At 45.1% G+C, this 24998-nt stretch overlaps 1 protein-coding gene across 1 annotated transcript in view; it reads right to left on the reverse strand.

The window, feature by feature from the left end:
* Positions 1–2166: 2166 nt before the first annotated feature.
* Positions 2167–24998, reverse strand: part of LOC126284678 (cell division control protein 42 homolog) — a 258647-nt gene continuing 235815 nt past the window's right edge. Inside the window, exon 3 of the mRNA XM_049983798.1 lies at positions 2167–7890. Coding sequence (XP_049839755.1) covers positions 7465–7890 — 426 coding nt within the window. The 3' untranslated portion in view covers positions 2167–7464. The remainder of the gene's footprint in view (positions 7891–24998) is intronic.

The raw sequence follows: 24998 nt of genomic DNA on the forward strand, positions 1-24998 counted from the left end.
ACAAGCAAAAAGCTTTATGTTAGGAAATAATTTCACATTTCAGTCATACGCACCAGCTTCTCAAGCATGAGATCGAAAAGTAGTATTAGGAAATTTTTATACAAATTTGGAATCGTCTTATTCTTCCATAATTAGTGTGATGTCCCCGTTTCTTCTCCTTCCTCATTCTAACAAACAATCTTGTCATCACCGATTCAGTAGTTGTTGCTGCCACTGTCAAAATTTGTTCGCCGATTAACTTCACTAACCCTGCCAGAATCACAGGTTTAGTTATCCCACGATTATTTTCCGGACGGCGTTATTACGTGTTCGAACAACACTTTTTCCGAGTTAGTTCCAGAATAGAACTGAAGCGGCTGCTAGCCAGGGACTGTACTACTGGTGTAGCGGTTTGGCCAAAAATTTTTTGTCAAAATTTCATTTTCTTGGGTACACCGAGAAGATAATACTAATCTTTATTCCTGTCAGTCTTTTATTTCCATTCTGGTAGTCTGAATCTATAGATGTTGCTAGTAATTATAACAATGCTGAACATTCGCAAACCCAATCAACCACATAATCGGACAGCGATTGGCATTCATCCGTTCGGCTTTACTCCCTCAGCTCGTATAGCCCCGTCCCCTTTTGTCTGCGGAAAGTTTGTTTCTAGGATTCTCCTGACAGATATATCACGTACACTATGTATGCATTCAAAAGTCAACTTATGATTCATTCTGAAATCAACTTAAAATGTGTTCAAAAACCAACAGGGAAGCGTTTCAAAATCATATGAATAATCGATAGACAAACGTGCGCGGGATGCTAGGTGCTTTGTGAAACAAGTTTTTTTTCCCTCAAGAATATGAATTTGGCGTTCCCATTTCCCGGTATCATCTAGCTGCTTGCTGCGACTGCTTGCACAGCCAACAGCCACATTCCTTTTGCCAGAAGCGGGAGAATCTACTACTCAAACGTGACTCAACTGCGCATGCGCACGAGCCTGCGAGGAACTGCTAAAACAAATCGAACAGTTGCGTCTTCACGCTCATTGGAGGCAACTTGTTATGAAGCACTGCATAGTCTTCCTAAAGTTTTGACACATTTTCAATTGGCTGACGCTTGCAAGAGCACTGTGTGTCGTTGTTGTATATGGCGCATTTCCTTTGCTGTTTAAGTTATTTTCGTTTTTCTCTCGTTTATATTTTATTGTTTAAGTATTCTTCTGCAATAGCGGCATACAGTAATAGTCTTTGTTAGAGCATCGGTTCTTACCAGTCAAAACTACAAAAATTTAAATGAAAACTAAAACAACGAAAAGTTCCCGGAATTCTAAAAAATATCCCTGGTTTTTCCCGGTTTTCTCCCGGATGAAAAAATTCCCGGGTTTTCCCCGGATCTCCCGGGTCGTACACACCCTGAAACAGTGCCTGAAAGAAATAGGTGTCGATTTTTACATAATATTGAGCCCGAAAAGTACCCTGTATCCGTAATGGAATTACCTTAGGGCTAATCTTGTACCACCTGCTAATGTACCCACTACATTTCATTTATTACTTTGTGGTTATGAACATAAATACTTTTGGGTGCTCAGTACTGCTTTAATGTGTCTCTGACATTCTTCTTTGATGTCGTTTCCTTTTACTCCAGTGGAATGTTCTATTATCTATTGAGTGACTGATAATTAGGTGAAATAAGGGTTTACTGATCTGCTAATAGACTTTCAAACCGTTTCAGTTTGATAAAATAAGATCGATCGTTTTACGGCACTATAGCAGCCTTAGAATAGACAGAACATTTTCATCAAATTAAACTCTTGTCTCATAGGTACACTGTGTTACATTGATATACGTTTCCAGTGCAAAAGGTTTGAATGAAGCGATGCTGTGCACATGACTGGATGTTTCATTTGACACTTTTACAATTCTGCTCTGACAACAGGTAGGCTGAGAAATTTCACATGAGCAATCACAGGAATATCCGATAAGTATCCTTTAACAGCGCTTTAACTTACCTTAATAGTACCAGAACAACGATCATCCTGAATATAAGAACAATAATAAGCGCAGGCTGTTGGATAAATTCTTAGATACACTGCAAATTAAGAAAGGAAGCAAATTTGTTGTGGATAGCATTTTTTATGTTTTGGTTTCATGACGAAGGGTCACGTAGAAAAGGGAACTGATAAAAATGATTTTATGTATTTTATTGCATTGATAAATAATATACAAACAACCTTTTATATATAACAAACAACACTCTTACAAAAAGTATCACAGCTTCTGAATACCTCAACAGTTCGTCTTAATTGTTTATATCACAAATAATATGACATGCACAATGAGATTATTCGATACGAATATTACTAATTAAATAATTATTCACAGTATACAGTCACATTTTCAGAACTTTGAGGTTTTCCTTAAGGGATAACTGCCATCGCTCGAAAAAGTTTGATTGAATTTTAACGTCACATAATTCTAGAAATTTATTTAGCTTACGTTTATTTAGTATTTGATATTCTATCATGATGTCTTATAAACAGAGACAGTAATTATCATGTACTAAATTTTCACTATTTGCTAAATACGTGATCAAACTGTACACTAAATTATTGTCTGTTGCAGTAGAAGCACCTGTTACTTCCGTAGTTTTAATTTCATTATAAAATAAAGTGATTTTATCCAAGTAAAAACTGTTACAATGAATCAAGGAAATAGAATTTTTTGGTACGATCCAGAAAAGATAATCAAACGTTCTTTGTTATTGGAAATTAACGTTTCTATAATAAATAACTTTTCTCCTTCGTTATTTTTCACGAATATTTATTTGCTATTAACATTGAAAGCAATAAAGAGTTTACCTTTAGGGTTTGCATTATAGCCTGCTTTCCATATGTGGATCACAACACAGGGAAAAATACCCAACTGGTTCACCTGGTATACCTAGTTGGTAAATGATTTCTACCAATATATGAGCGACAACTTTGTAAGAAGACTTGCACCTAATCAAGAAGACACAATTTCCTATCAGCAGTTTATAAATGGAAAGCAGTATTCTGCAACAAAGTACTTCATTTTCGCGTATCTTCTGCATGCATCCAGATGAATACTGGATTGTTCTGCATACATCCAAATGAATGAAACACATAACTAGTCGAAAGTTAAAGATAACATTTACATGAAGCGACGACGACAAGAACTTTCTGCTTGCTTGTAATAAAGTATTTAATAAGTTCTTAACGACATTTTTTCAATTGTCAATCGATAACGTTGCCTTCATCGAGAGTGAAGAATGTTCTCTTTGCAACATACAAAAGTTCCGCTTAAACACTCACTTCTCTAATATTTCTACAAAAAAAAAACCTCTTGTTTTTCCTCTTACTCTCAAACATGCAGTTGTTAATGCAGAAGAAATATTCTCATAGACTGCGTTTGATAGAGTTAAAAGTTTATATAAAGTCCTAAAATAGTATTGTAAAATATTTTCCTACATTACGTGAACTGCTAATCAGTCTTACAGTTCGTTCTGTAACAAAATACTACAGCAGTATAATAGCATCAGCGTAGGAACTTTAGGATCTCTCTTTAATGTAATCTTATTATTCATATCATTATAGACAACAAATCTGACGTACAATAAAATATTCAAGTGCAGTATTACTAATATTGCCTCCTTTTCTGCAGAGAAGATCTATATGGGTTGGAATTACCATTGTAATGTCCATGGGCTGAGATATTTTGATAACTTATTAGGGGAATGAAATGAGTCTTGAAACACACCAGGTGTGATGGGTGTGAACAGCATCTACGTAGGGGGGAGGGGGGGGGGGGCACATGTTTCCAAGACAACGTTTCAGCCGGCGGTGAACAAGCGCTGTGTACCAGCGAACGATGTTTTAAAGAAACTTTGAGTTCCTCTTACTAGTGGTTTGTGTAGTTTGTTTTACCTGTAATCATTGTGGTACAATGCTGTATCATGGAATCGTACCATTATTCGCGTAATAGAGGTGTTAAGTGTGACTCGTTCACGAACTTTGTATCGTAAAATGGTGCAGGGGCTGACTGAACCCATTTCTTTCGTGCTAAGAAATATTTTATCTACGAAATGTATTTCAGGACTCTAACTTGAAAACTATTTCTTCTTGTTCAATATTTCACAGAAATGTTTCGGTGCTTTTACGTCGTACAGTGTTCTCTTCCGTTGCTGGAGTTGCTGTCTACCTTCTGCATTTCTGGTGATAGATTTTTTTACAATTTTCTCATCTGTAGTTTCGTTCCTTTTTAAACAACATAGGAATGCGTACTTTTGTTTTTGAGAGACAGGACTGTAAAGGTTTGAAAACCAATACAAACAGCAACAAAATTGCAGACGACAGCAAGCAAAGGATAACACGACGAATCAAATGTAGCTAAATACAATAAAGGCATAAGGTCTAGGGATGGAGTAACAGCAGCGAAACATGCATGGGAAATAGTAAACTATAAGAAGCAGTGGTTTTGCTCTTGGCGGAACCCTCAAATACGTTTCACTGTTTAAGTAAATGAGCTTCTTGAGAAATAAACTCAAAAAGAGTATGAAATCTGTGCTCTAGGTAGCAAATGAAATGAATAATCTTAAATAATTCGTACAAGCAAATTCGTCACTCAGACAATTGGAATATGTTTTAATTTTAGCTCCCTAGTAAGGAAAAATTTGGCCGACTATGACGGACACATACGAATGGATCATCTGCATCCATCAATTTCCTCTAGAATATAAAATCAGGGAGTGAAAATTATAATAATATGTTACCGAGTAGATCGTAGTTCTAAAAGAAAATGTAATGGCTGTTTAAAGAAACAGGAATAGTAGACCGAATCCTTGATTTGAAAATATTTTAGTTATCTAGGAGTAACACAACATTCGTGGTGATCAATTCTTATTTAAATTTTAAGCCCCATCAACTAATGCATGTTACCAAATGCTCATGGGTGACTGACACCGAAGTAAAAAGAATTGCAATAAGCTCTCAGAAACAGTAATGAGTTGCAGAAATTCTCTCTTAAAAACTCCAATAGGAGACTATAGATAATTTATTGATAATTCTGTCACAGTGGGCAGTGAATACGTGGCATCAAACTGTACACTGTACGTCTGAAAAAAAAACATTAGGAGTACATTTCCATTGGGAAGACGAAGTTGTTAAAGGGATGCCTGTGACGGCAACCGATTTTCCCATTGTGATATGTGGCAACTTTCCCTGGTTAGAAACTACAAATGGAATGGTTGACCGGTGACGGTTGGACACAAATCAGCACGTCTGCGAACTGACAGTATCTTATCTGTGCAGGACATCACTTCTCTAACAGATTCTCTCGTTGTCAGCAATGATACTAAATATTCAGCGCTACTTATTTATTCATTGCGCATCTCATTCGAGGCTACTGGGCTTCATAGAACCCGATCTACACTTTTACATTACAAAAAAACTAAAGAATGGTTAGGAAGAGCGCAACTCGAGGCATCCACGTGTCACAGATACAATAAAGTTCAATAAGATGACAGTGATTTCCTAACAGCAGGCGGCGAATCATTACTAGTTCAGGAGTAGTTACGTTCATCTTGTTGTCGCATTGCCAGTTACTGATGAAGTCAGTGAATGAAGAATTAGTTGACCCGTGACTGTTAAGTGCTGGAAACAGGCGTCGGACTGTAGTCACTATTGCCCTTCACGAGGAGGTCTTCTTCTTCTGATGACACATCACTTGTTCTCAGAAATGGAGAGTGCATAACCAAATGTCAAGTGCTGAACTGACAAACTTGAACCGCTGGCAGATACAGCACGGTCAGAACCTCCAGGTAGCACTTCCTCTCGTTCATTGCCTTGGCAGCGCCAGGAAATGTAGCACTGCTGTTGTGTCAAGCAGTGTAGTAAGTGTCTTGGAACTCCCCACTAAGAGAAATTAGTAAACCGGTAGTGAATGAAGAATTGGACGGACTGGATTGAGATGTTTAGCCTAGAGAACCCTTACACCTCTTCATCCTCTAGCACATATTTTGTCTCCATGCCATATCACCAGTTGTCGTTACTCGGCAGTGAGTAAATGATAGCGAAATTTGTAAAGGAGCTCCAGTTTTGAATGCCAGCGGACGTAGGACTGTCAGAGTCTGCCGACGGAGGGCACCTTTTATGACTGAGTAGTGTGATACTCATGCTGGTACATCGCCAGTTCCTAATATGCGGACGTGGACAGTCACGTTTGAGGGAGTGGTGGAGACAGGCCAATCATCTTTCGTCCTCTTGTAGAGCAGCAGTTGTCTTCATGTTGCGTCACCAGTTGAACAGAGGGCATCTGATACTGGATTATAAAGTGGACGACCGATTTTGAGAGATGGTTGAGGCAGGTTTCGTAGCCCACTGATAATCGTCTCGATATTGCACAGTTCGTTTCTGGTAAGTGGATGTCGGGATGGATGAAGAAACTGGCATGTTAAGACCGTGTTGCAGAAAGGCTTAGAATACGAGACTGGAATAAAAGGGGGAACCGATAGAGGTACTGAACGTACCCTCCACCATACACCGTCAGGTGGCTTGCGGAGTATGGATGTAGATCTCTTCATCCTCTAGGACAGTAGAACCCGCCGGGATGTCACTTGCTGCTTATAAGAGCTGATGTTTCGAAAGCCAGCAGATGCAGTATTGGCAGTCCCAGCCGATGTACGGCACCTCTTATGCCTCCAGCACAGTGATGTCCCATATTAATGCCATACCACCAGTTCCCACAAAGTAGACGAATGCAGAAACGGGCGGGTGGTGTTGCGATGCTGTTGGAGACGGGCCTAGCACATCTTCGTCCTCTAGTGCAGTACCATTTCTCCCGATGTTGCGTCACCAATTAGACAGTGAGAAACTCTGACTGACGAGTCATTTTGGGACTAAGAGCTTATGAAAATGGACTAGTTTCGAAAGCCAGCAGACGCAGGATTGGCAGTCCCAGCCGATGTGGGGTACGTCTTATGCCTCCACAACAGTGGTGCCTCATATTAATGCCATACCATCAGTTCCCAGTGAGCAGACGAAAGCAGAATCGGGCGGGTAGTGTTACGACGCTGTTGCAGACGGGCCTAGCACGTCTTCATCCTCTAGTGCAGTAGCATTTGTCCTGATGTTGCATCACACCGACGAGCCATTTTGGGAGTCGTTGGAGGCAGGCTTCAGAGCACCAGGGGATGTAGTACCTCTTCTGCCTCGGTGTTGGATCGTCAGTTCCTGGTAAATGGATAACTAGAGATGAATGAAGATGTGGGCACGTAGGACTGAAAAGGTTGCTGTAGCATCTCCTCTGTCTGTAGCACTAGTCTTGATGTGGTATCACCAGTTCGTAATTGGCAGCACCTATAGATGAAGTGGTATGTCTCCTCGCGGTGTTGCATCGACAGTGGATAACCGACGGAGAACGGGGAATTGGACCGGTAGCGTCGCTGCGCCGGAAGCGGGGGCGGAAGCTAGCGGCGGCAACAGCACAGCAGCCCCGAGGGCTTCTTCCGGCGCGGGGGCGGCGGGCGCAGCAGCCCGCGGCGGCGCAGCGCGCAGACGATGGCCTGGTCGAAGGCCTCCTTGAGGTCCCTCTGGGTGAGCGCCGACGTCTCGACGTAGACAGCGGCGCCCACGGCGCGCACGGCCTCGGCCGCCCTGGCGCTGGACACGGGCGCCTGGCCGCGCGCCGACAGCTCGGCCAGCAGGCGGGCGTCGCGGCGCCGGTCGGCCTGCGTGCCCACCAGCACCAGCGGCGCGTCGGGGCAGCAGCGGCGCACCTCGGGCGCCCAGCGCCGCTCCACGGAGCGCAGCGTCGCCGGCGCCACCACGCTGAACACCACCAGGAAGACGTCCGCGTCCGGGTAGCACAGCGCGCGCACCGGGTCCAGCGCGTCCTGCACGCACCCCAAAACAAACGCCTCGTCATCACGTGTTCTGCGTCTATTACCCGTAAATAAACACTTCTGCAGTTACCGTATTTACTGGCCAACAAATATCGGGTTATCCGAAAGTACCTCCGTGGTTCCAGAAGATGACTGTGAAAAAAGTACTAGACATACAAAAACGTACACATATCAATGGAAATAGCATCTCCCCAAGTTTTTGACTCACGTTAAAGCTGCACAATATGAGCACCATTTGTGACTTGGCAACTCCAACACTGTGCAAGAGCATGTGTGTGTGCTGTTCCAAACGACAGCTGGTAAATCTGCTCATTACGTTGCCTACCGACTAGTGCGAATTAATTTGATGCAAGAACAGAGAGCAGATGATTTGTCTACATGTTCTGCCACACCTGCCCCTATGTGGTGTGGTTCAAATGGTTGTAATGGCTTTGAGCACTATGAGACTTAACGTCTGAGGTCATCAGTCCCCTAGAACTCAGAACTACTTAAACCTAACAAACCTAAGGACATCACACACATCCATGCCCGAGCCAGGATTCGAACCTGCGATCGTAGCGGTTCCAGACTGTAGTGCCTAGAACCGCTCGGCCACTTCAGCCGGCTATGTGGTGTGCTCTGTAGCTATGAATATTACGGATCGAAACTTGGGGAGTTTCTCTATCCACCGCTTTATGTAATTTTTCTGTATATCCTTTAGTAGTCGTGCAGTCGTCTTCTGAAACCCCGGAGGTGGTGAAAAAATTGTCCTGAATTAATACAGCTTAGGCTCGTGTCATGCACACATAAATAGCCAAATGACATTAGAAAGAAATCCAAGGGGTCAAAGAGGACGGGGTCGACTGTGAACCAGATGGAGTAACGGGGTCGTGGAGGACTGGCAGAAAACCGGCTGAAGGGAATGCGAAACTCGAACATTGGATCGCGATGACTGGCGGGGGAATTGTTAAAGAGATCAAGGTTCATAATGAACCGCAGAGCCATAGAAGAGGTAGAAGAATAAGGAGAAAAGGAAATTGACAGATCCTTGTATCCGGGTAAATTTATGTTCACAAGAACGTAAGCTAAGTCGATGGAAATGGCAACTGAGTCCAGCGCAGGATCTAATCTGCACACGTTATAATAACGTAACCAACTTCATGTTTTTCCACATTACATGGACAAGGTAGTACTGATATCCAGAAGAGACATATTCGAGTCTATCACATGAAGTCAAACGCTACTGACTAAGTTCTGTAACAGTATAGTGGAGTAAAACTATACCGTGATCAGAGTGCAGTAGCTGTGAAAAGATGGTGCCTTGAAATAGCTGGCGATGATCTGCTTGAGCTGGCTGGCCAAAGAGTACTGACCTCCGCCTTCCCTGCGGCCGCTTATATCGCCACCTTATTAACTCCCCAGGCAGCCATAACTGCATGGCCGGCGGTTACGTGGAGTAGCGGTGAACCAGCTAAACCTCCGATATCCGCAGTCTCTGTCATCGATACGTCTTCATCCACCGATAGCTAATAGGTGTGGAGGGTCTATGGACAGGTGTGCGGTCTAACTTGCACTGTCATGAAAGCTAATGTCGCTCTAGCATCCCACTTTTATTTTTTATGTTTTGTAAGGCTCCTTTCAGCGATAAGTCAACGTCTAAACAAGAATGTGTGAAGCCTGAGTGACGTTTTTGGAGAGATTTCTGTTGTACATTGACTTGTTGTTTCCTTTTTTATGCCCAAGATTTTGACGATGAAAACCTAGCCGTCTTCTTCAGGCGCTGCGACCTGTACAACTATCTGTACTCGGTGCTTGGACTCCAACCGGCCTGTTAACTACTGCGTGTAGCAGAGTTCGACTCCCGGTACCCGCTCTGCCCTTTGATACTCAACTGGTTTTGCAGAGCATGAACTATTATTCATCCTCTCGGCGTTTTTCATCTCTGACGAGTGAAATGGCTGGCGAAATCTTAATAAATTGACTGCCAGACTCTAAGCGTTATTTAAAACGAAACCTGGGTCCTTGACTTTGTTTCGGCACATTTCTTAAATACGCTGTCCCAAGAACTTTGCCTCTGCACCATGATACTGATCCCTTCGTATTTAATTCCATGATTATATTCGAGGCATTGATCGACGACAGCTGATATGCGTAGTTCTTTTAGTCGGCCGTGTCACTGGTGTCCTTTCACTTCTCCTCGAGTGTTCTGACAGTCTGCCTCACGTAAGACATGCCATGTTGGCATGGAACGCGGTACACACCCGGCTTTCGGAGATCTAGATCGTATATAACATTACAAAGAAGACGTTTTATCTTTATTGACAAGAGCCAAATACCCAGTATTCCGTAAGAGTCTTGCCGATGTTACAGGATATCGAACCGGCGTAAGGTAGATAAGGGATTCTTCAGTTCCTCTGTCTCAGTCTCAATCTCTTTCTCACGCGTTGTTGATTTTAACTGCAACACCCGTTCAATTTCACGCTCTGAGTATCCATTCTTTCAGAACACAATTCATAGGTATTGGAATTGTTCGACGAGGCTGTCATTGTCTGACCGCATTTGAACTCTGTGGACACAGACAGAGTCTATAGCAGGGAATTTCTTTGTGACAGATGTTGGTGGCCGGAGACGTCGAGACAGAGTTCAGTGTGCGTGGGTTTTCTAAATGCACTGCGACCCACGGATTCTTCCGTACTTAACTAAAATATCGAGAGTAGGAATCTGGCCCTCTTTTTGAAGTTCTGGCATTAATTTTATATCAGAATGGACAGGGTAATGTTTGCTCTTCAAGTTGTTGTCAACGGCTGGTGGTCTTGTGATTAGCTATGCTGACTTTCTATCAGGGCACCCGGGTTCGATTCCCTGCCGTATCGGGGATGTTCTCCCCTCGGGCCAGGATGTGTGTGTTGTCCTTATCATCATTTCATCATCATCGATGCTCAAGCCGACGAAATGGCGTCATATAAAAAGACTTGCAACATGCTGCCTAATATGGCATGTTGTTGTTGTTGTGGTCTTCAGTCCTGAGACTGGTTTGATGCAGCTCTCCATGCTACTCTGTCCTGAGCAAGCTTCTTCATCTCCCAGTACCTACTGCAACCTACATCCTTCTGAATCTGCTTGGTGTATTCATCTCTTGGTCCCCCTCTACGATTTTTACCCTCCCCGCTGCCCTCCAATACTAAATTGGCGATCCCTTGATTCCTCAGAACATGTCCTACCAACCGATCCCTTCTTCTAGTCAAGTTGTGCCACAAACTTCTCTTCTCCCCAATCCTATTCAACACCTCCTCATTAGTTACGTGATCTATCCACCTTATCTTCAGCATTCTAATATGCCATACACTCAGTAAATTCATCTTGTTGTTGTGGTCTTCAGTCCGAATACTGGTTTGATCCAGCTCTCTGCGCTAATGTATCATGCGCAGACCTCTTCATCTGCGAATAACTACTGCAACGGACATCCATTTGAACCTGCTTACCGATCTCTTTCTATTCCCCACCCCCCTCCAAACCTACTTCCCTCCTCACATAAATACCAACGAAAAATTCCTGGCAGTGCCGAGAATCGAGCCCGGACCTTCAGCAAAACTGGGGCACTTAAATCACGTGGGCGTCTTCTCGTTTCTGCTCTTCAAGAGCTTATTTATTGTTGCGAAAAGTTGACCGAAGTTATCGGTTTTTGTCGTCGGGTAGGTACCTCTATTGCTATTTTAATGGGATCCCAAATGTTTTAAATCTGGTCTTGCTCGAGGGCATGGTCTCCGAGCACTATTTTGGAACGCAGCATCTGAAAGGCATCTTAAGGCCTGAGTGCGTCGTAAGGTTGCGGGCGACTGTTGTACCACGTGACGAAACACCTGCGGGATGGTAGGACGACGCCTGGGCCGTTAGCGCTGTCAGTGTAATTAAGGTCGCATTCGCGACGCCATTATCTGTCGTTACGCAGGTGTTGGCGATAAACGTGCACGTCTCCCACTTTATTCTTGCCGACTCCGCAGACAGCGTTTCCTAGCGGCGGTTCTGGCTCTTACGAAGGCGTCTCATGGCTGACAGCAACACCCGTCAAAGCACTAATCGAGATGCAACAACGGGATTCGTATCCGGTCTCATCACTGCCATTTAGATTTTTTGTGTTACCGCTAAGGTCCACTACCCCGCCCCCCTCCCCCTCCCATCCTCTCCAACGAAACTGACTGTATGCCTGTTGATTTAATGGCATTTACGTAAATTTACTGATAAAAGCTAGCAGCCTTTCCTGTGATAATTTCAAATTTGAAGCCTCTTATATCGAAAGGGACACTCGCCCTCTGTCTGAACTGTAGCTCTGATAAATGTTCCGCTAATGTGATTGCGTCATGGAGTGAAACGCGATATCCGAAAAAAATGCTTTCATTACCAAGGAAATGCTTGTCTTTGTGTGGCAGTGTGCGACTGTTTTCCACCTTGGTCTCCTTTTGCCACGGCAGATTAAATCTACATCCATATCTACGTGATTACTCTGCTATTCACAATAAAGTACCTGGCAGAGGGTTGAGTGAACCCCCTTTAAGCTGTCTCTCTACTGTTCCACTTTCGAATGGCGCGCAGGAAAAACGAGCACTTAAATTTTTCTGCCCTAGCCCTGATTTCTCTTATTTTGTCGTGATTATCATTTCTCCCTACGTAGGTGGGTGCCATAAGAACGTTTTCTCAGTCGGAGGAGAAAACTGGTGACTGAAATTTCATGAGACGATCCCATCGCAACGAAAAACGCCTTTGTTTTCATGATTGCCACTCCAATTACCGAATCATATCTGTGGCACTATCACCCCTATTTCGTGACAATAAAAAAACAAGCTGCCCTTCTTTGAACTTTTTCGATGTCATCCGTCAGTCTCATCTGATGCCGATCCCCAGAACAATACTCCAGAATAGTGTGGACAAGCGCGTTGTAAGTAGTCTCTGTAGTACACCTGTTGCACCTTCTAAGTTTTCTGCCGATGAATCGCAGCCTTTGCTTTGCTCTACCCACAACACTGTCTATGTGATCGTTCCAATTTAGGTCATTTGTAATTGTAATCATTAAGTATTTAGTTGAATTTACAGCCTTCAGATTTGTATGATTTATCGCTTAATCAAACTTTAGCTGATTTATTGTAGTACTCATGTGAATAATTCCACACTTTTCTTTATTCAGAGTCAATTGTCACATTTCGCACCATACAGATATCTTATCTAAATCAATTTGCAATTCGTTTTGGTCATCTGATGACTTTACAAGAAGGTAAATGACAGCATCATCTGCAAGCAACCCAACAGAGCTACTCAGATTGTCTCCTATGGCGTTCATATATATCAGGAACAATAGAGGGCCTATAACACTTCCTTGGGGAATGCCGGATATTAATTCCGTTTCACTCGATGTACTTTGCGTTTCTTTTCGATGTTTGTGGGCGTTACGGTATTCAGGTCTCGCAGAAAATGCCTTGTGGTCGAAATGGTAAAAATTGCTCTGAGCACTATGGGACTTAACTGCTGAGGTCATCAGTCCCCTAGAACTTAGAACTACTTAAACCTAACTAACCTAAGGACATCACACACATCCATGCCTGAGGCAGCATACGAACCTGCGACCGTAGCGGTCGCGCAGTTCCATACTGTAGCACCTAAAACCGCTCGGCCACTGCGGCCGGCCTTTGTGGTCGCTAATCCCTGTATTCGACATGATACTCCCTGTTAGTCCAGGATTATTTGTTGTTAAGAGGTCAAGTATGCTTTCGGCAACCATTTCCGTTCCGAGTGGTCTCATGAACTAATTGTTCAAAATAATTTTCTGAGGAAATATTCAGCATAACTGCGGATGACGTCTTATGCCTGCCGCCGGCTTTGAACGTATAATTTTTCCAGCATATAGAGCGTAGATTGAAGTCACCATCGATTATAATTGTATGAGTTGGGTACCTATTTGAAATGAGATTCAGGTTTGATTTTAACTGTTCAGCGACTATATCTTCTGAGTCGGGGGCTCGGTAAAACGATCGAATTAATAGTTTGTCAGGTATAAACTTCACCCATACTATTTCTCAGGAATTATCTACTTCAATTTCACTACAATGTAATCTACTTCTGACAGCAGTAAATGTTCCACCACTAACTGTATTTAATCTATCCTTTCTGAACACTTATGTCGTTTGGAAAATTTCGGCTGAACTTATTTCCGGATTTTGCCAGCTTTCCGTACCTGTAACCTGTAAGATTCGGTGCTTTCTATTAGGGCTTGGAGCTCTGGTTCTTTCCCAACACAGCTACGACAATTTACAACTACAATACCGATCGTTTCTACAACTACCTTACTGTGTTTTACCTGCCCCCTTTTAGACGGACGCCCTTTCTGTGGTTTCCTGAGACCCTCTAACCTAGAAAACCGCCCAGTCCCTTCCACACAGCCCCCGCTACCCGTGTAACCGCTTCCTGTGTGTATTGGACTCCTGACGTATTAAGCGAAATCCGGATACCGACCACCCGATGATGCAAGTCAAGGAACCTGCAGCCTACCATCTAAGTAGTTAACCCAGTGGCAGTGGTCCATCAGTTAACTACGTACAATGGAAGCCTTATACTTTAAAAACACAGTGAAAGCAAAACAGTTTTAGAGTACACATCTAACTGTCTAATAGAAAGTATGCGGACTCCCCTATGTAATGCGAAATTGACTGCTAGATGTCACGAGAGGCGCACGCACCAGTGTAAAAGGAGGCGGCTGTATTGTCCATACAGAGGCAAATATGAAAGCGTGGCGTTGTTCTTCCGGACATGTCCTAATGAACAGACACGACGCATTCATATAATTTGATTGGCCTAGCTGGGCAATAGATCCACCGTCTTCTGTGCGGATGGACAAATACGTCTGACCTCCTGTTGGAATCTCAGAGAGCGAGCGTGGAGGAAATGGGCAGGGACTGTGGATAGGCGGCCCTCGATAGGAATGAGGGTCGGAGTGAGGCGGGCCTAAATAGTCGGCGCAGTTGCGATAACGCTGTGTCCCGCATGGTGCAGTGGTTAATGCGTCTGCCTAGTAAGAGCCGGCACGGTAACTCAGAGAGTTCGGTCATGGGGGCTAGTTGCCCTCTGTAATAAAAAAAAATCAACGATCAACTTGAACGGATGTCTTGTGATATCCCTCCAGACCAAACGCAACGAACAATACTGAAAAAAAAAGAAAAAAAGGTAAGCAGGTGATCACTGGTTCGAATCCCGGTCCGATATACATTTTCACTCCTCGCTGCTGACTCTGCGTAACGCCCAATGCCGTGAGCCCCTCTCTTTCCTATTCTTTCCTTTCCTTTCCTTTCCGTTCTTCCCCTCTCAACCTTCAATTTATGTTTATACAGTAACAAAGTCGACTGTTGGTGATGTGACTGTGAAATAGGAATGCGAAACAACAACCACAGCTAAACAAAGACCACGCAGACCTCATCTACTGATGGACAGGGACCGCAGGCATTGAGAAAGGTGGTTGTGAAAAAATCGGAACGAACCACTCGTTATTTTCAAAGAGCTACCGGCAGTCCAACTAGCACAATGACTGCGAGCATGGAACTAAGAAGACAACGATAGAGCAACCCCTCACAAGCCACAGATTTCTGTAGGCAGTGCTAAGTGACACTTGAGGTGGTGTAAAGAACGACGCCACCGGACGGGCAATGACTACAAGCAAGTAGTTTGGAGTGATAAATCGTACTATACCCTGAGACAATCCAGTGGAGGGGTCTGGCTTCATCAAATGCTGGAGAACATTACCTGACATCATTGGTAGTGAAAACACTGAAGTACCAAGGAAATTGTGTTGTGGTATGGGGGTCTTTTTCATGATTGCAGTGTGGTTCCCTTATTGCGCTAAAGAAAACGATAAATGTGGAAGAATGTGAACACATTTTACTGCGCTGTGTAGTGCGCACAGTAGAAGAACAGTTCGGAGACGATTATGTTTGTATCAGCATTACAAGTCACCTAGCAGTCATGAAGCAGCATCTGTGAAGCAACGGTTTGTGGACAATAACATTCCTGAAATGGACAAGTCTACCCAGAATCCCAATAACGACCCAGTGGAACACCTTCTGGATGGGTTAGACCGTCGTCCTCGCTCCAGACCTCAGCGTTCTAACTCACTACTTTGTCTATTGAGAAAGACTCCGCTGCCATTCCACCACAGACATTGAAACACCTCAATGGAAGCGTCCCCCTCAGAGTTTAAGCCGCCAAAAGATGAAGGGTGGACACAGCCCATATGAACGTCCACTCACCGGTTTCTGGATACTTCTCACGAGGTGTGTATGCATTCGTCCTAGGACGTTCCACAATCAGAAGAATTGCAACCCTGATGTTTTGGGCCACTGCGTATATTATTGTGCGTACTGAATTTACATGACAGTCAAAATATAAAATTAGTGTCTGAAAAATACATAGAAGATGGATGCGATTTCACAAATAATGAGGTAGCTGCATTATCTAATGAGCAAAATTCAAATTAATTTAAAAAGTAAAACTTCAAAAGTTAGATGAAACGCTTTTAGCTCTTCGCAACTGTCATTCAAAGGTTACATCATCAGTTCGCGCAGAAACAGTTATTCTTGAAAGACGATGAATTTATCATCAACAGAAAGGACACTGGACAAATAATTTCTTATAGATGATATTTAATTGAAACCCTCGGCTGCCGACAGGTGTTGTTGACATATCTTGATAGGGACAGCTGAAAATGTGTGCCCCGCCAGGGACTCGAACCCAGGATCTCCTGCTTACATGGCAGACGCTCTATCCATCTGAGCCACTGAGGACACAGATGAATAGCGCGGCTGCAGGGGCTTATCCCTTGCACGCTTCCCGTGAGACCCACATTCCCAACTGTCCACAACCTACATACGTAATAGTCTGTGCGAGTGCGCACATGTTGCCCGAACTCTTACGGGAATCGTCAACTTAATTGGGCGCAAGTAACGAGTTGATGGGTAAAGTACCTATTAGGAACATTACGTATGTAGACTGTGGACAGTTGGGAATGTGGGTCTCACGGGAAGAAGGGGTAAGTCACTCAGTCGCGGTATTCATCTGTGTCCTCGGTGCCTCAGATGGATACAGGCACGGTAGCTTAGCACGTTCCCCGTGTTCGGTCACAGGTTTGCTGCCCTCTGTGATAAAACAAACCGAGTTAATGGATCAACTATGAACTGAAACGGGTGTCTCCCAACGTCGCGAGCAGATACAACGAACGAAAACGAACAAAAAGAAAAAAAAAGATGGTTAGAGCGTCTGCCATGTAAGCAGGAGATCCCGGGTTCGAGTCCCGGGCGGGGCACACATTTTCAGCTGTCCCCATCAAGATATGTCAACAACACCTGTGAGCAGCTGAGGGTTTCAATTAATTATCATTTATTGTAGAGAAGCTGCACGGTCATCAATGGTATCTGTTCTTTCGAGAACAACATACTCTCTTCATATATAATTTCTTATAGTGTTTCTGTCAGTTATCGTTTTGCATCTAGTTCTTATCTTTTATATGTTCCCGTAGCTTCATTCTTACTTTTCTTTTTTTTGTTGCTATATTTCCTTTTCTCTTTCCTGCTGTTTGTGAACAATCGGGTGTTTTCTTAACCGTGAGCTACTTCCATGCCGATGCTTAATCGCTATTCGGTAGAGCTGCACGCTAAAGTGACCACCCGTAAAAAGGATGAATAGCCGCCTTTTGCAGCGCGGACCGCTACGAGACGAGCTGAAAAGAGTCAATGAGTTTCTGGAGGATGCCGACGGAGATGAGGCGCTATCCTGACTCCTAGCTGCGCTAGGTTTCTCAGCTGGGAATCCACGGCGCTAACAGCCCGTTCGACGTGGTTGCACGGACTTTACGCTGTGTTTAAACCCATGGAGGTTTGTGGCCAGTAGAATGCGCCAAACTCATACTGGTGCTCTTCGAACAACGCACGTACACTACGAGGTGTACGACGTGTTGCATTTCCTGCTGGTTGACGCCACTGTGCCGGGGAAAACCAGACTGCATGTAGGAGTGGACATGGTCCCCAAGGATGGATGGATACTTGTTCTGATCAAGTGTGCCTTCCGAACAGAATGTTCTCACAGCATTACCTGAGCAATGCCTTGAGAACCCCCCCCCCCCCCCCCCCCTCCAGACCACAACGCTCCCTCCTGGTTACGGGGTGTTGGCTTTCAGACGCTTCACGCCTTACGCGCCAACGGCCATTTGTCTGATGGGGCATAAACGTGATTCATGTGAAAAGACCACCTGAGTGGACGTCCAGTTGCAGTATTGGCGCGCAAATTCCAGCCTTTTCGCCGATGAACAGCAGTCAGCATTGGAGCGTTAACCAAGTGACTGCCTCGGAGGCCCGTACACAGCAATGTTAGCTTATCGGTCGCTGAGGAGACACTGTTGGTAGTTTCTTGGTATATCTGGGTGGTAAGCTGTTCAACAGTTGCACGTCTGTTCGCTCATACACATCTCGGCAACCGTCGTTCACCTTCGTCATGTATGGCCCTTGGCGTACCACAGCTGCTCGGCGCCGGTTTTGGATAGCGCCATTTCGCCATGCGCGGTATACTTTCCAAGGCGACACACGAACAGTTTACAAAGTTGCCGCTGATGTTTCCACCCTTGGCCCGAAAGTCAAAATGCTCATGGCGTTTTGGACGTCAGATAAAACGCGCCCCTTTCGCTTGACGAGAACGACTGTTGTTTTCTCCCTGTGACTGGACGTAGTATAAAGAAATGTATTCTGGTTATCCTCCACATATATTTATATAAATAAACATTTTGAGAAATTGTACTATTAACCACTAAACGAGGTGTCGCAGTCGTAATACACTGAGTCCCGTACGAGATGACAGTTGCCCAAAGCCCTTCAGGTCATTCAGATTTACGTTTTCCGTGGATTACCTAACTCATTTAAAGCAAATTATAGGATTTTTACTTCGCCATTCTCCCTCCAAAGCATACGGGCCATTTCTAATCTTCCTTTCGAAGGTTTTTGTACCTCAATCAGTAAATACAGGATCCTTATTGGTTTACTTTGTTGGTTCAAATGGCTCTGAGCACTATGGGACTTAACATCTTAGGTCATCAGTCCCCTAGAACTTAGAACTACTTAAACCTAACTAACCTAAGGACATCACACACAGCCATGCCCGAGGCAGGATTCGAACCTGCGACCGTAGTAGTTACGCGGTTCCAGACGGAAGCGCCTAAAACCGCTCGGCCACTCTGGCCGGCGTTTACTTTCTTGTCCGCCTGTCCGCCTATCAGTTAACACGTTTTCTCACCAACGGGTGGGGTAATCTGCTTGAAATTTATGAGAGATGGCCTCTACAGCCCGTTGGTGGTGTAAAAATTTAAGGTTCTAAGTCAGTGCGGTCAAAAGATATGGCTATTTATGTCACATGCTTTGGTAATCGTAAACTCACTCATCAGAACCTACGGATGAACCATCTATGTACATTGCTAAGTTTGTATGGAATCCTCATATCGTGATTGCTATTAGCCCTTGACCAGTTATCATATATTGCCAGAAAATATTTTTATAATGTCTGACTTAGCTTCTGCCTACCTTTACGCAGGTAGCGTAAAATGAAGAATATATATAAAGCGTACTTACTATGAAAAAAGTTAATAGCCACTGTAGTGCAAATCTGCCTGGAGAAATTGAACGGGTGTCTTTTTATACGTCACACATGTCATCCTATTGATCAAGATTCCTATATTTGAATTATAAATGAGTAAATGATATACTTTCAAACATATATGAGTTACAATTAAAAACTATCTTCCCCCCTCTCTCTCTCCCTCTTTCCTGTGTGTTTGTGTGTGTGTGTGTGTGTGTGTGTGTGTGTGTGTGTAAACTTCTACGCAGTTTGTGTGTCGTTTTATACATATTGTTGGCTGTTTGACTTTCTGTATGAACCGCTCAAACTAAAATGTTCCCAAATCGAGATGTTCTGCTCTTTAAATAGTAATGGGAGTGTGTTACAAAACTGTTCAAATGTGTGTGAATTCCTAAGGGACCAAACTGCTGAGGTCATCGCTCCCTAGTCTTACACACTACTCAAATTAACTTATGCTAACAACAACACACACACCCATGCCCGAGGGAGGACTCGCACCTCCGGTGGGAGGGGCCGCGCAGTCCGTGACATGACGCCTCAAACCGGGCGGCCACTCTGCGCGGCTAGTGAGTTAACTTACCGGTATACCATTTTCTTTTTTTGTCAAGCAAGCGACCCGAAATGACGTCTACTGTCTTAGTCTCTATGCAATCGTGATTTATTCCGCAGAAAAAGATGTCAATGGTTAAAATGTGATTGAAAATTTGTATCATACGGACGAGAAATCGTGTATTTTTTGTTTGTCATTTTCGGACAAAAGAGTGGTTTGTTTTTCTAATTAGACGGTAAAAATGTACTTTGTCGGTTAATTTTTTTATGGACTTCATAATTATTTTTGACGTCAGTTTCACCAGTGGCCACGGCCAAAGATACGTATTGACTGCGTTCGACTGAACCGGTATATCAACAGTATGTAACACTTTATCCTCACCAGACTCGTGAGTTTAATGTCATAATGATGCTATGGTGATTGGAGAGGAACATGGAAGGAGCGACAAGCAGGCAGTAGCCATGTTTTAAGGCACGAGCCACGCATTTGCCTCAACTGACTGTGGGATACAGGGAAATGGATTGCCACGTGGGAATTTGAACCCTTCTATTTTTGAATATTAGTTCAGTATCTTATCAGCACAACCTTACGCACTCTTTGCTTTCCAAAAATGTGAGTGAAATACTAAGGGACCAAACTGTTGGACTTGCACACTACTTAAACTAAATTATGCTAACTTATGCTAAGAACAACACACACACCTATGCCCGAAGGAGGACTCGATGGGACTCATGACCTCAGATGTTAAGTCCCATAGTGCTCTGAGCCATTTGGAGGATTCGAACCTCCGTTTGGAGTGGCCGCTTGCTTTCCGAGATTACTTGTAATATAATGAAGTACAATATCAATCGTGGTACAACTGTAAAGGGATCTAAGTCACAAACCAGGCGGAAGGAAGGAAGAACGATTAGGTTTTAAAGTCCCGTCGAAGACGTGATCGTTAGAGACAGAGCTCTAGCTCAACTACGACGCTATTGGGAAAGTATATCTGCCGTCTTCGTTTCTAGGGGACGATCCCAGAATTACTTTTAACTGATTTAAGTAAACCAAAGAGAACCTAAATCCTTCAGATGAGACGAAGATCTGAACCAGCGTTCTCCAGAATGCTGGACCATTGTCTTAACGATTGATGGTAATGTAGACAGAGACTATATTTCAAGTTGGCACATCTCTGACTAGCTTCTCATGACCACGGCTGGCACAATTTATAATGTACCCTGCTGTACCATCGGAGGCATGATCGAGATCTCGAAACTTACGCTACACTTGCTACAGTTAGCTGCTGCTGCTGTCAGTTGGACTGTGGCGGTCACGGCCACCCGTTGACTCTAGCGGCTCTGCCCTATTGGAGTAACAGGCAGTGAATGCAGCGTCAATGCGCTGCTGACGGCTAGGAAGTGGTCGCTGATACGGTCAAAACAGCTGTGGCTGCCACAAGTAAGCCGAGTAGTGTGAGACCTGAGTTTCTCCTGGCGTATACAACTTTCAAATAACTTCCGGGAATTCAGTCAGGTAACACTTCCAGCGACCGTCGATATTTCGGCGGGTAAAGATCATCCTTAACAGAACTCAAAAGCAGTCTAATTTCAGATGCAGGTCGGAAAACACATTTCACATCGTATTTCCATAAAATACGACCGATCTTGTTGGAAGTGTTTCCTACGTAAGGAAAAAAGGCAGTAGACTTAGGTGTCAACTGGGAATTATCATCAATCACCAAAATGGCGTCTGTAATGCAGGTGCGTTCCAAGCAGAGCACTGTCACTGAGTATCTTTTGGCGGAAAACCATAGCAGCGTAGACAGTCATAGGCACTTGCAGATTATCTACGGAGGCCTGGTAAACAAAAGCATGGTGAGTCCTTGAAGGAGGTGGCTGTCACTATCACAATAAGGTCGTGCAAATCTGTCCGATCTCCACTGCGCCAGCCGCCCTCACACAGCTGTGACTCTTGCAATACTGGAACGTGCGGACACTCTCATTCGAGGTGATCGACGTAGCACAATCAAACAGCTCGCTGCTCAATCGAATGTGTCTGTTGGCAGTAACGATACACTCGTCCATGCACCAGCTGGAGTATTCAAAGCTGTGTGCCGTCTGGGTTCCTCGGCGCCTAACAGAAGACCACAAATAGCAACAGAAGACCATCTTTGCGAAATTGCTCGTGCCCTACGAGGCTGCTCGTAGCAGGTTTTTGTCGAAAATCGTTACTGACGATGAGTCATGTGTCCCTAACTTCGAACCGGAAACAAAACTGCAATCCATAGAGTGGCGCGACGCCGCCTAACGCCGGCCGCTGTGGCTGAGCGGTTTTATGCGGTCCAGTCCGGAGCCGCGCTGCTGCTACTGTCGCAAGTTCGAATCCTGCCTCGGGCATGGATGTGTGTGATTTCCTTAGGTTAGTTAGGTTTAAGTAGTTCTAAGACTAGGGGACTGATGACCTCTGCAGTTAAGTCCCATAGCGCTCAGAGCCATTTGAACCATTTGTACACTCCTGGAAATTTAAATAAGAACACCGTGAATTCATTGTCCCAGGAAGGGGAAACTTTATTGACACATTCCTGGGGTCAGATACATCACATGATCACACTGACAGAACCACAGGCACATAGACACAGGCAACAGAGCATGCACAATGTCGGCACTAGTACAGTGTATATCCACCTTTCGCAGCAATGCACGCTGCTATTCTCCCATGGAGACGATCGTAGAGATGCTGGATGTAGTCCTGTGGAACGACTTGCCATGCCATTTCCACCTGGCGCCTCAGTTGGACCAGCGTTCGTGCTGGGTATGTAGACCGCGTGAGACGACGCTTCATCCAGTCCCAAACATGCTCAATGGGGGACAGATCCGGAGATCTTGCTGGCCAGGGTAGTTGACTTACTCCTTCTAGAGCACGTTGGGTGGCACGGGATACATGCGGACGTGCACTGTCCTGTTGGAACAGTAAGTTCCCTTGTCGATCTAGGAATGGTAGAACGATGGGTTCGATGACGGTTTGGATGTACCGTGCACTATTCAGTGTCCCCTCGACGATCACCAGAGGTGTACGGCCAGTGTAGGGGATCGCTCCCCACACCATGATGCCGGGTGTTGGCCCTGTGTGCCTCGGTCGTATGAAGTCCTGATTGTGGCGCTCACCTGCACGGCGCCAAACACGCATACGACCATCATTGGCACCAAGGCAGAAGCGACTCTCATCGCTGAAGACGACACGTCTCCATTCGTCCCTCCATTCACGCCTGTCACGACACCACTGGAGGCGGGCTGCACGATGTTGGGCCGTGAGCGGAAGACGGCCTAGCGGTGTGCGGGACCGTAGCCCAGCTTCATGGAGAAGGTTGCGAATGGTCCTCGCCGATACCCCAGGAGCAACAGTGTCCCTAATTTGCTGGGAAGTGGCGGTGCGGTCCCCTACGGCACTGCGTAGGATCCTACGGTCTTGGCGTGCATCCGTGCGACGCTGCGGTCCGGTCCCAGGTCGACGGGCACGTGCACCTTCCGCCGACCACTGGCGACAACATCGATGTACTGTGGAGACCTCACGCCCCACGTGTTGAGCAGTTCCGCGGTACGTCCACCCGGCCTCCCGCATGCCCACTATACGCCCTCGCTCAAATTCCGTCAACTGCACATACGGTTCACGTCCACGTTGTCGCGGCATGCTATCAGTGTTAAAGACTGCGATGGAGCTCGGTATGCCACGGCAAACTGGCTGACACTGACGGCGGCGGTGCACAAATGCTGCGCAGCTAGCGCCATTCGACGGCCAACACCGCGGTTCCTGGTGTGTCCGCTGTGCCGTGCGTGTGATCATTGCTTGTACAGCCCTCTCGCAGTGTCCGGAGCAAGTATGGTGGGTCTGACACACCGGTATCAATGTGTTCTTTTTTCCATTTCCAGGAGTGTAGTTATCCTGAAGGAAGTCATTCACAAGCTGTAGTGCTTGAAGACGAATGCCTCGCCAATATGCTGCCAATATGGTTGCACTATCGGTCGGAGGATGGCATTCACGTATCGTACAGCCATTACGGCGCCCTCCATGACCACCAGCGGCGTACGTCGCCACCCCAAAACATCAGGGAACCTCCACCTTGCTGCACTTGTTGAACAGTGTGTCTAAGGCGTTCAAATATGTCTCCGACGATTGTCTGGTTGAAGGCATATGCGACACTCATCGATGAAGAGACCGTGATGCCAATCCTGAGCGATCCATTCGGCCTGTTGTGCCGGACTGCATGGTGTCGTGGTTGGAAAGATGGACTTCGCCGAGGACGTCGGAAGTGAAGTTGCGCATCATGCAGCTTATTGTGCACAGTTTAAGTCTTAACACGACGTCCTGTGGCTCCAAGAAAAGCATTATTCAACATGGTGGCGTCGTTGTCAGGCTTCCTTCAAGCCGTAATCCACAGCGGTTATCTACCACAGGCCTTGGGCGGCCTGAGCTAGGCACGTCATCGACAGTTCCTGTCTCTTTCTATCTTCTTTAAGTCTGAACAACATCGCTTTGGTTCACTCCGAGACGCCTGGACTCTTCCCTTGTTGAGAGCCCTTGCTGGGACAAATAACAACACGGACGCGATCGAACCGCCGTATTGACCATCTAGGCATGGTTGAACTAGAAACAACACGAGCTGTGTACCTCATTTCTGGTGGAATGACTGAAACTGATCGGCTGTCGGACCTCCTCTGTCTAATAGGCGATGCTCATGCATGGTTGTTTACATCTTTGGACGGGTTTGGTGACACCTCTCAACAGTCAAAGGGACTGTGTCTGTGGTACAATATCCACAGTCAACGTCTATCTTCACGAGTTCTGGGAATTGGGGTGATGCAAAACTTTTTTTGATGTGTGTAACTTACACTCTATGAATATTCAGTGGTCTGCTGGAAAGTAATGCCTCGGAATTTTTAAG

Source organism: Schistocerca gregaria, chromosome 8 (assembly GCF_023897955.1).
Source record: "Schistocerca gregaria isolate iqSchGreg1 chromosome 8, iqSchGreg1.2, whole genome shotgun sequence".
NCBI lineage: Eukaryota > Metazoa > Arthropoda > Insecta > Orthoptera > Acrididae > Schistocerca > Schistocerca gregaria.